The sequence below is a fragment of the Coregonus lavaretus genome (genome assembly GCF_964263955.1).
Source record: "Coregonus lavaretus genome assembly, contig: HAP1_SCAFFOLD_1211, whole genome shotgun sequence".
Lineage (NCBI taxonomy): Eukaryota > Metazoa > Chordata > Actinopteri > Salmoniformes > Salmonidae > Coregonus > Coregonus lavaretus.
In genome coordinates, this window is record NW_028161957.1 from 92,501 (window position 1) to 104,641 (window position 12,141).

The 12,141-nt window shown below is 40.2% G+C and overlaps 1 protein-coding gene across 1 annotated transcript in view; it reads right to left on the reverse strand.

Moving 5' to 3' along the window:
• The window catches only part of LOC311119806 (NLR family CARD domain-containing protein 3-like), a 14,081-nt gene extending 2,184 nt beyond the window's left edge, over positions 1–11,897 (reverse strand). Inside the window, exons 1-5 of the mRNA XM_084194459.1 lie at positions 11,726–11,897; positions 11,368–11,596; positions 9,076–10,867; positions 8,615–8,788; positions 6,735–6,900 (exon numbers count right to left, since the gene is read on the reverse strand). Coding sequence (XP_084050585.1) covers positions 6,735–6,900; positions 8,615–8,788; positions 9,076–10,867; positions 11,368–11,578 — 2,343 coding nt within the window. The 5' untranslated portion in view covers positions 11,579–11,596; positions 11,726–11,897. The remainder of the gene's footprint in view (positions 1–6,734; positions 6,901–8,614; positions 8,789–9,075; positions 10,868–11,367; positions 11,597–11,725) is intronic.
• Between the last annotated feature and the right edge of the window lie 244 nt (positions 11,898–12,141).

The window sequence follows — 12,141 nt, forward strand, 5'->3', positions numbered from 1 at the left end:
TGTGTGTCTAGTGTGTTCAGTGTGTATGTGTGTGTTTGTCCAGTGTGTGTGTGTGTGTCAAGTGTGTGTGTGTGTGTTTCTGTCCAGTGTGTGTGTGTGTGTGTGTGTGTCCCCAGTGTGTGTGTGTGTGTGTGTGTGTCTAGTGTGTGTGTCCAGTGTGTGTGTGTGTCTAGTGTGTGTGTCTAGTTTGTGTCCATTGTGTGTGTGTGTGTGTGTCTAGTGTGTGTTCAGTGTGTATGTGTGTGTGTGTCCAGTGTGTGTGTGTCCAGTGTGTGTGTGTGTGTGTGACAGCATATAACTTAGTCCAAGTGGTGGTCAGAATGTTTGTCTTAACTAGCCTGATAACTCCAACATGTCTGATATGAACATTGACATAAACCCTCTACATACTTGAGTTTCTCCAGTCTGCAGTGTGGATCCTCCAGTCCAGCAGAGAGCAGTCTGACTCCTGAGTCTCCTGGGTGATTGTAGCTCAGGTCCAGCTCTCTCAGGTGTGAGGGGTTTGACTTCAGAGCTGAGACCAGAGAAGCACAGCCTTCCTCTGTGACTAGACAGCCTGACAGCCTGCAAAGAGTCAAATCATATTAAAACCACACTGCTATTCTTTGGTGGTGAAAATAGTGGCAGTATATTTTTTCAACATTTTCATTTATACCAGTGTCCTGAAACCTGCCATATATATATTATTATTAGAAAAAATCATAATATTGTGTGTAGAGAGAAAAATGTACAGTACGAATATTTGAGTAGACTGACCAGAGCAGTTTAAAAAGCAGTATCAGTCAAAAGACAGACAGTGAGGTATCAGATTTAGATTGTATTGAGTATACAGTCCACACCATATCTATTTTGACAGTGAAGCTAACATTTTAAATGTGGCTATATACTCCAACATTTTGGATTTGAGATCAAATGTTTCATATGAGGTGACAGTATATAATGTCGCCTTTTAATTTAGGGTATTTTCATACATATCTATTTCACCATTTAGAAATGAAAGCACTTTATGTGTCTAGTCTCCCTATTTGAAGAAGTCATAAGTATTCTGACCAATTCACTTATAGTGCATTAAAGTAGTCAAAAGTTTAGTATTTGGTCCCAAACTCGTTGGTTGCATTTGCAGTTTGTTTTGGTTGTGTTTTGGGTTATGTTTTGTCCAATAGTAACTGAATGGTGGATGATGACTGGAGTAATTTTCTGTCTAAGTGAGTAGATAACATGTTTCTAAACACTACTAAATTAATCCTGATGATGACATGATTAAGAAAAATCATGAATGAATCATGAATAATAATGAGTGAGAAAGTTACAGAGGCTACAACAAAACATGCTAACCTCTCACCATTACCAATAACAGAGGGGGTATGATCCTTGTTCCTCTGTAACTTTCTCATTCATCATCATTCACCATTTATTCATGATTATTCATAATCATAGTAGCATCCACATGAATGTAGAAGTGTTCAGAAACATCTTCTATTCTTACTGACAATACAAGTGAAGTGACTCCAAAATGACAGGACATTATTCACCATTCAGTTTCTATTGGGAAAAACATATAATCCAAAAAACAACCAAGACAAACTGCAAATGTATTCAACAAGTTTGTAGAATCACAAGCTTGATGTAATCACTGCAGGTAAGGAATATGGGACCAAATACTAAACTTTGGACTAAATTAATTTGTCTAAATAATTATGACTTTTCAAATGGGAGAACTGCATAATAAAGTACTTTCATTTCTAAACGGTAAAATATACAGTGATGGAAAAAAGTATTTGATCCCCTGCTGATTTTGTACGTTTGCCCACTGACAAAGACATGATCAGTCTATAATTTTAATGGTAGGTTTATTTGAACAGTGAGAGACAGAATAACAACAACAAAATCCTGAAAAACACATGTCAAAAATGTTATAAATTGATTTGCATTTTAATGCGGGAAATAAGTATTTGACCCCTCTGCAAAACATGACTTAGTACTTGGTGGCAAAACCCTTGTTGGCAATCACAGAGGTCAGACGTTTCTTGTAGTTGGCCACCAGGTTTGCACACATCTCAGGAGGGATTTTGTCCCACTCCTCTTTGCAGATCTTCTCCAAGTCATTAAGGTTTCGAGGCTGACGTTTGGCAACTCGAACCTTCAGCTCCCTCCACAGATTTTCTATGGGATTAAGGTCTGGAGACTGGCTAGGCCACTCCAGGACCTTAATGTGCTTCTTCTTGAGCCACTCCTTTGTTGCCTTGGCCGTGTGTTTTGGGTCATTGTCATGCTGGAATACCCATCCACGACCCATTTTCAATGCCCTGGCTGAGGGAAGGAGGTTCTCACTCAAGATTTGATGCGGTGAAGTTGTCCTGTCCCCTTGGCAGAAAAACACCCCCAAAAGCATAATGTTTCCACCTCCATGTTTGATGGTGGGGATGGTGTTCTTGAGGTCATAGGCAGCATTCCTCCTCCTCCAAACACGGCGAGTTGAGTTGATGCCAAAGAGCTCGGTTTTGGTCTCATCTGACCACAACACTTTCACCCAGTTCTCCTCTGAATCATTCAGATGTTCATTGGCAAACTTCAGACGGCCATGTATATGTGCTTTCTTGAGCAGGGGGACCTTGCGGGCACTGCAGGATTTCAGTCCTTCACGGCGTAGTGTGTTACCAATTGTTTTCTTGGTGACTATGGTCCCAGCTGCCTTGAGATCATTGAAAAGATCCTCCCGTGTAGTTCTGGGCTGATTCCTCACCGTTCTCATGATCATTGCAACTCCACGAGGTGAGATCTTGCTTGGAGCCCCAGGCCGAGGGAGATTGACAGTTCTTTTGTGTTTCTTCCATTTGCGAATAATCGCACCAACTGTTGTCACCTTCTCACCAAGCTGCTTGGCGATGGTCTTGTAGCCCATTCCAGCTTTGTGTAGGTCTACAATCTTGTCCCTGACATCCTTGGAGAGCTCTTTGGTCTTGGCCATGGTGGAGAATTTGGAATCTGATTGATTGATTGCTTCTGTGGACAGGTGTCTTTTATACAGGTAACAAACTGATATTAGGAGCACTCCCTTTAAGAGTGTGCTCATAATCTCAGCTCGCTACCTGTATAAAAGACACCTGGGAGCCAGAAATCTTTCTGATTGAGAGGGGGTCAAATACTTATTTCCCTCATTAAAATGCAAATCAATTTATAACATTTTTTACATGCGTTTTTCTGGATTTGTTTGTTGTTATTCTGTCTCTCACTGTTCAAATAAACCTACCATTAAAATTATAGACTGACCATTTCTTTGTCAGTGGGCAAATGTACAAAATCAGCAGGGGATCAAATACTTTTTTCCCTCACTGTATATGTATGAAAATCTTTAAATAAAAGGTGACATTCTGTACTGTTGCATAATATGAAACATTGTATCTAAAAACCAAATGTAAAACTGTAAGCTTCACTGTCCAAACACATATGGTGTGGACTATGTGTGCCTGGTAAACACATGTGGATCTGGTGAACAGTTATCACTTGTTGACCAACTACAGGAATACTGACCTCAGAGTCTCCAGTTTACAGTGGGGATTCCACAGTCCAGCAGAGAGCAGCTTCACTCCTGAATCCTTCAGGTCATTGTTACTCAGATCCAGCTCTCTCAGGTGTGAGGGGTTTGAACTCAGAGCTGAGACCAGAGAAGCACAGCCTTCCTCTGTGACTAGACAGATTGACAGCCTGCAAGAGTAAAATCACACTGCTAATCTTCTGTGGTGAAAATATATTTTTTCAACATTTTCAGATACAGTGGGGAAAAAAAGTATTTAGTCAGCCACCAGTTGTGCTAGTTCTCCCACTTAAAAAGATGAGAGAGGCCTGTAATTTCCATCATAGGTACACGTCAACTATGACAGACAAAATGAGGAAAAAAAATCCAGAAAACCATATTGTAGGAATTTTTATGAATTTATTTGCAAATTATGGTGGAAAATAAGTATTTGGTCAATAACAAAAGTTTCTCAATACTTTGTTATATACCCTTTGTTGGCAATGACACAGGTCAAACGTTTTCTGTAAGTCTTCACAAGGTTTTCACACACTGTTGCTGGTATTTTGGCCCATTCCTCCATGCAGATCTCCTCTAGAGCAGTGATGTTTTGGGGCTGTCGCTGGGCAACATAGACTTTCAACTCCCTCCAAAGATTTTCTATGGGGTTGAGATCTGGAGACTGGCTAGGCCACTCCAGGACCTTGAAATGCTTATTACGAAGCCACTTCTTCGTTACCCGGGCGGTGTGTTTGGGATCATTGTCATGCTGAAAGACCCAGCCACGTTTCATCTTCAATGCCCTTGCTGATGGAAGGAGGTTTTCACTCAAAATCTCACGATACATGGCCCCATTCATTCTTTCCTTTACACGGATCAGTCGTCCTGGTCCCTTTGCAGAAAAACAGCCCCAAAGCATGATGTTTCCACCCCCATGCTTCACAGTAGGTATGGTGTTCTTTGGATGCAACTCAACATTCTTTGTCCTCCAAACACGACGAGTTGAGTTTTTTTTTTCTATTTTGGTTTCATCTGACCATATGACATTCTCCCAATCCTCTTCTGGATCATCCAAATGCACTCTAGCAAACTTCAGACGGGCCTGGACATGTACTGGCTTAAGCAGGGGGACACGTCTGGCACTGCAGGATTTGAGTCCCTGGCGGCGTAGTGTGTTACTGATGGTAGGCTTTGTTACTTTGGTCCCAGCTCTCTGCAGGTCATTCACTAGGTCCCCCCGTGTGGTTCTGGGAGTTTTGCTCACCGTTCTTGTGATCATTTTGACCCCACGGGGTGAGATCTTGCGTGGAGCTCCAGATCGAGGGAGATTATCAGTGGTCTTGTATGTCTTCCATTTCCTAATAATTGCTCCCACAGTTGATTTATTCAAACCAAGCTGCTTACCTATTGCAGATTCAGCCTTCCCAGCCTGGTGCAGGTCTACAATTTTGTTTCTGGTGTCCTTTGACAGCTCTTTGGTCTTGGCCATAGTGGAGTTTGGAGTGTGACTGTTTGAGGTTGTGGACAGGTGTCTTTTATACTGATAACAAGTTCAAACAGGTGCCATTAATACAGGTAACGAGTGGAGGACAGAGGAGCCTCTTAAAGAAGAAGTTACAGGTCTGTGAGAGCCAGAAATCTTGCTTGTTTGTAGGTGACCAAATACTTATTTTCCACCATAATTTGCAAATAAATTCATAAAAAATCCTACAATGTGATTTTCTGGATTTATTTTTCTCCATTTGTCGGTCATAGTTGACGTGTACCTATGATGAAAATTACAGGCCTCTCTCATCTTTTTAAGTGGGAGAACTTGCACAATTGGTGGCTGACTAAATACTTTTTTCCCCCACTGTACATCAGAGTCCTGAAACCTGCCATATCTATTCATAAATGAATGTATCATTATTAGAAATGACAAATTATCATAATATTGCTTGTAGAGAGAAAAATATGTATAGTACAAATATTTGAGTAGACTGACCAGACCAGTTTAAAAAGCAGTATCAGTCAAAAGACAGAGTGAGGTATCAGATTTAGATTGTATTGAGTATAGAGTCCACACCACATCTATTTTGACAGTGAAGCTAACATTTTAAATGTGGCTCTGTACTCCAGCATTTTGGATTTCAGATGAAATGTTTCATATGAGGTGACAGTATATAATGTCACATTTTATTTGAGGATATTTTAATACATATCTGTTTCAACATTTAGAAATGAAAGCACTTTATGTATCTAGTCCCCCATTTGAAGAAGTCATAAGTATTCTGACCAATTCACTTATAGTGCATTAAAGTAGTCAAAAGTTGAGTATTTGGTCCCAAACTCGTTGGTTGCATTTGCAGTTTGTTTTGGTTGTGTTTTGGGTTATGTTTTGCCCAATAGTAACTGAATGGTGGATGATGACTGGAGTAATTTTCTGTCTAAGTGAGTAGATAACATGTTTCTAAACACTACTAAATTAATCCTAATGATGCCATGATTAAGAAAAATAATGAATGAATCATGAATAATAATGAGTGAGAAAGTTACAGAGGCTACAACAAAACATGCTAACCTCTCACCATTACCAATAACAGAGGGGGTATGATCCTTGTTCCTCTGTAACTTTCTCATTCATCATTATTCACGATTCATATATGATTATTCATAATCATGGTAGCATCCACATGAACGTAGAAGTGTTCAGAAACATCTTCTATTCTTACTGACAATACAAGTGAAGTGACTCCAAAATGACAGGACATTATTCACCATTCAGTTTCTATCAGGAAAAACATCATCCAAAACACAACCAAGACAAACTGCAAATGCTTTCAACAAGTTTGTAGAATCACAAGCTTGATGTAATCACTGTGGGTAAGGAATATGGGACCAAATTCTAAACTTATGACTACTTTAAAACAATATAAGTGAATATGTCCAAATTATTACGACATATACAAATGGGAGTACTAGATACATAAAGTGCTTTCATTTCTAAACAGTAACACAGATATGTATGAAAATATCCTCAAATAAAAGGTGACATTATATACTGTCACCTAATATGAAACAATCTCAAATCCAAAATGCTGGAGCATAGCTCCAAATTTAAAACTGTATGCTTCACTGTCCAAACACATATGGTGTGGACTATGTGTGCCTGGTAAACACATGAGGATCTGGTGAACAGTTATCACTTGTTGACCAACTACAGGAATACTGACCTCAAAGTCTCCAGTTTACAGTGGGGATTCCCCAGTCCAGCAGAGAGCAGCTTCACTCCTGAATCCTTCAGGTCATTGTTACTCAGGTCCAGCTCTCTCAGGTGTGAGGGGTTTGACTTCAGAGATGAGACCAGAGAAGAACAGCCTTCCTCTGTGACTAGACAGCGTGACAGCCTGCAAAGAGTCAAATCATATTAAAACCACACTGCTATTCTTTGTTGGTGAAAGTAGTGGCAGTATATTTTTTCAACATTTTCATTTATACCAGTGTCCTGAAACCTGTCATATATATATCATTATTAGAAAAAATCATAATATTGTGTGTAGAGAGAAAAATGTACAGTACGAATATTTGAGTAGACTGACCAGAGCAGTTTAAAAAGCAGTATCAGTCAAAAGACAGACAGTGAGGTATCAGATTTAGATTGTATTGAGTATACAGTCCACACCATATCTATTTTGACAGTGAAGCTAACATTTTAAATGTGGCTATATACTCCAGCATTTTGGATTTGAGATCAAATGTTTCATATGAGTTGACAGTATATAATGTCACCTTTCAATTTAGGGTATTTTCATACATATCTGTTTCACCGTTTAGAAATGAAAGGACTTTATGTATCTAGTCCCCTATTTGAAGAAGTCATAAGTATTCTGACCAATTCACTTATAGTGTATTAAAGTAGTCAAAAGTTTAGTATTTGGTCCCAAACTCGTTGGTTGCATTTGCAGTTTGTTTTGGTTGTGTTTTGGGTTATGTTTTGTCCAATAGTAACTGAATGGTGGATGATGACTGGAGTAATTTTCTGTCTAAGTGAGTAGATAACATGTTTCTAAACACTACTAAATTAATCCTGATGATGACATGATTAAGAAAAATCATGAATGAATCATGAATAATAATGAGTGAGAAAGTTACCCGAGTGGCGCAGTGGTCTAAGGCACTGCATCGCAGTTCTAGCTGTGCCCCTAGAGATCCTGGTTCGAATCCAGGCTCTGTCATAGCCGGCCGCGACCGGGAGACCCATGGGGCGGCGCACAATTGGCCCAGTGTCGTCCAGGGTAGGGGAGGGAATGGCCGGCAGGGGATGTAGCTCAGTTGGTAGAGCATGGCGTTTGCAACGCCAGGGTTGTGGGTTCGATAAAATAATGTATGCGCTAACTGTAAGTAGCTCTGGATAAGAGCGTCTGCTAAATGACTAAAATGTAAATGTAAAATGTTACAGAGGCTACAACAAAACATGCTAACCTCTCACCATTACCAATAACAGAGGGGGTATGATCCTTGTTCCTCTGTAACTTTCTCATTCATCATCATTCACCATTTATTCATGATTATTCATAATCATAGTAGCATCCACATGAATGTAGAAGTGTTCAGAAACATCTTCTATTCTTACTGACAATACAAGTGAAGTGACTCCAAAATGACAGGACATTATTCACCATTCAGTTTCTATTGGGAAAAACATCATCCAAAACACAACCAAGACAAACTGCAAATGTATTCAACAAGTTTGTAGAATCACAAGCTTGAAGTAATCACTGCAGGTAAGGAATATGGGACCAAATACTAAACTTTTGACTAAATGAATTTGTCCAAATAATTACGACTTCTTCAAATGGGAGAACTAGATACATAAAGTGCTTTCGTATCTAAACACTAAAACAGATATGTATGAAAAACCTCAAATAAAAGGTGACATTCTGTACTGTCGCCTAATATGAAACATTCTATCTCAAATCCAAAATGCTGGAGCATAGCACCAAATGTAAAACTGTAAGCTTCACTGTCCAAACACATATGGTGTGGACTATGTGTGCCTGGTAAACACATGTGGATCTGGTGAACAGTTATCACTTGTTGACCAACTACAGGAATACTGACCTCAGAGTCTCCAGTTTACAGTGGGGATTCCCCAGTCCAGCAGAGAGCAGCTTCACTCCTGAATCCTTCAGGTCATTGTTACTCAGGTCCAGCTCTCTCAGGTGTGAGGGGTTTGACTTCAGAGCTGAGACCAGAGAAGCACAGCCTTCCTCTGTGACTCCACAGCCTGACAGCCTGACAGAGAGATCATCATGATTTCACAAACACACTGTTAATTTAACACCAGTAGTGTAGAAGGACAATGGCAGATGCAATTGGTATAATTCTCTTAAACAACATATAGATTCATCTTCCGTCTCCTAGAATTGTATGGTCATATTGTTATACTAATGTGAACATCAATGCATTGATTCAATATGTTTTTCAATAGAATATTATATACATATTATAATACATATATTTCTCTAAACTGAATATTTATTCCTGATGATTAGTTCTTAAATGTCATTTTATGTACTCACAGAGCAGCTCTGGAGGCTTTGACCACTGGCAGCAGCCTCAGAAGACCTTCCTCTGATCTGGAGTATTTCTTCAGGTCAAACACATCCAGCTCCTTTTCTGAAGTCAGCAACACAAAGACCAGAGCTGAACACTGTGCAGGTGACAGTTCTTCTTCTGAGAGACTTCCTGAGCTCAGGTAGCTTTGGATCTCCTCCACTAGAGAATTGTCATTCAGTTCATTCAGACAGTGGAACAGATTGATGCACCTCTCTGGAGAGGGATTCTCCCTGATCTTCTCCTTGATGTATCTGACTGTTTCTTCATGGCTCTGTGAGCTGCTTCTTGTCTTTGTCAGTAGACCTCGTAAGAGCTTCTGATTGGACTCCAGTGAGAGGCCCAGAAGGAAGCGGAGGAACAGGTCCAGGTTTCCTGTCTCACTTTGTAAGGCTTTATCCACAGCACTCTTGTAGACAGTAACTTCAGGATTGTTTCTGATCCTCACAGAAAAGTTGCTGGACTTTGATTGCTGTTCCGCCATTAGATTCTCATTGTTGTTGATGAATGAGAGGAACACATATACAGCAGCCAGAAACTCCTGAATGCTCAGATGCACGAAGCAGTACACCTTGTCCTGGTACAGCCCACATTCCTCTTTAAAGAGCTGTGTGCACAATCCTGAGTACACTGAGGCTTCATTGACATCAATGCCAGCCTCTTTCAGGTCTTCTTCATAGAAAATCAGATTGCCATTCACAAGCTGTTGAAAAGCCAGTTTTCCCAGTGACAGAATGCTCTCTTTATTCCAGTGTGGACCTGTCTCTTCTTTCCCAAGATACTTTTCATTCTTCTGTTTGGTATGAAACTCCACAAGGTGTGAGTACATCTCAGTCAGAGTCTTGGGCATCTCTTCTCTCTTATGTTTCAGCATGTGTTCAAGGACTGTTGCAGAAATCCAACAGAAGACTGGAATGTGGCACATGATGTGGAGGCTCCTTGATGTCTTTATGTGTGAGATGATTCTGCTGGCCAGGTCCTCATCACTGAATCTCTTCCTGAAGTACTCCTCCTTCTGTGGGTCATTGAACCCTCGTACCTCTGTCACCTGGTGAACACACACTGAAGGGATCTTATTGGCTGCTGCAGGTCGGGTAGTTATCCAGAGGAGAGCAGAGGGAAGCAGATTTCCCTTGATGAGATTTGTCAGCAGAACATCCACTGAGGTTGACTCTGTGACGTCACAACAGATCTTGTTCTTCTGGAAGTCTAGGGGCAGTCGGCACTCATCCAGACCATCAAAGATGAACAGAACTTTGTACTTGTCGTAGTTGGAGATTCTTGATTCTTTGGTTTCCATTGAGAAGTGATTGAGAAGTTTAATCAAAGTGTGTTTTTCCCTTTTCATCAAATTCAGCTCCCGAAAAGGGAATGAAAATACAAATTGGACATCCTGATTTGCTTTTCCTTCAGCCCAGTCCAGAATGAACTTCTGCACAGAGACTGTTTTTCCAATGCCAGCGACTCCCTTTGTCAGCACAGTTCTGATAAGTTTGTCTTGTCCAGTTAAGGGTCTGAAGATGTCGTTACATTTGACTGCAGTCTCTGGTCTTGATTGTTTCCTGGTTGTTGTCTCAATCTGTCTCAGCTCATGTTCATTATTGACCTCTCCTGTTCCACCCTCTGTGATGTAGAGCTCTGTGTAAATCTTATTGAGAAGTGTTGGGTTTCCTTGTTTAGCAATCCCCTCAAATACACATTGAAACTTTTTCTTTAGATTAGATTTGAGTTCACGTTGACAAATCACAGCAAGCTCATCTGAATGAAGAAATAACACAGAGGATATTAATATTATGTCTGTTTTAATGCCTACAGTATTGTAAGACTGTCTTATAAAGTTTAAATTATAATCATTTATTCTCTTGTCTGTATAAATCTGTAAATGTTTTCATAATGCATTACACACTGGTGTGACTGATTTATATCATTATTGGTATTATTGATGGTATCATTAATGTTCTCTCTCTCTCTCTCTCTCTCTCTCTCTCTCTCTCTCTCTCTCTCTCTCTCTCTCTCTCTCTCTCTCTCTCTCTCTCTCTCTCTCTCTCTCTCTCTCTCTCTCTCTCTCTCTCTCTCTCTCTCTCTCTCTCTCTCTCTCTCCCCAACACATCCCTGCTGCTACTTGATGAGGTCACTAGGTGTTGTGTTAAGGCTGCTACAATATCATTTAGTTACACAGCTACTTTAGCTGTACTTTAGCTACAGCTTTTAAATGTTTGTTCTAAAACAGCATTCAACATGAGGCAGACAGCTCTTACTTTTCTCCAGTGTGTCAGCAAGCTCCTTCTGGTTCATTTTCCTCAGGACGTGCAGTGTGATCTTCAGAGCCCCCTCTCTGGCACTGCTCTCCTGCTTCTCATCTTCAGCATCCACCACTTCCTTATCCTGCTTCTGACTCTCAAAGCCTTCTGGGAGTTCTGGACTAAGAATCCTCTTGAACATCTTCAGCTCGTTCTTCACAAACGTCATAATATTCTCTTCAAGCAACTGAAATAAATCAAGTAAATAAGTTAAGCAAGAGACTAAATGCTTTCTCATTAACATATTAATGAATGATTGACAGATCAACTTTACTTGAGGTAAACAAAAACAAATGTACATGACAGGACCACATACACTGAATATGGAGGCCAGGTCTGTTTGATGACTCTGGGAAGACTGACCACTGAGAATCTCTGACTCTGATCTCTCCTGTTGGTTTCTGTGGACAAAACATCAGATTACATCTCCTCATCCAGGGAGTACACACACACACACACACACACACACACACACACACACACACACACACACACACACAGGGAATGTTGTGTTTGTTTAATATTGTTTCAGGACTGTGAAAATGGAAAAAAGTATTAGCCTATGGATTATGAAAACAACAAAAATAAATGGGAAAATGGGAGAGGAGAAATGACTAGAGACAGTGTTGTTTAACTCACTGACCATGACCCTTGAGTTCTTCTTACCTTTTGTGAGAGATGTATTATTCTCATAAATGATGGGATGACTAACTTAGAAAGAATGCATTCTAG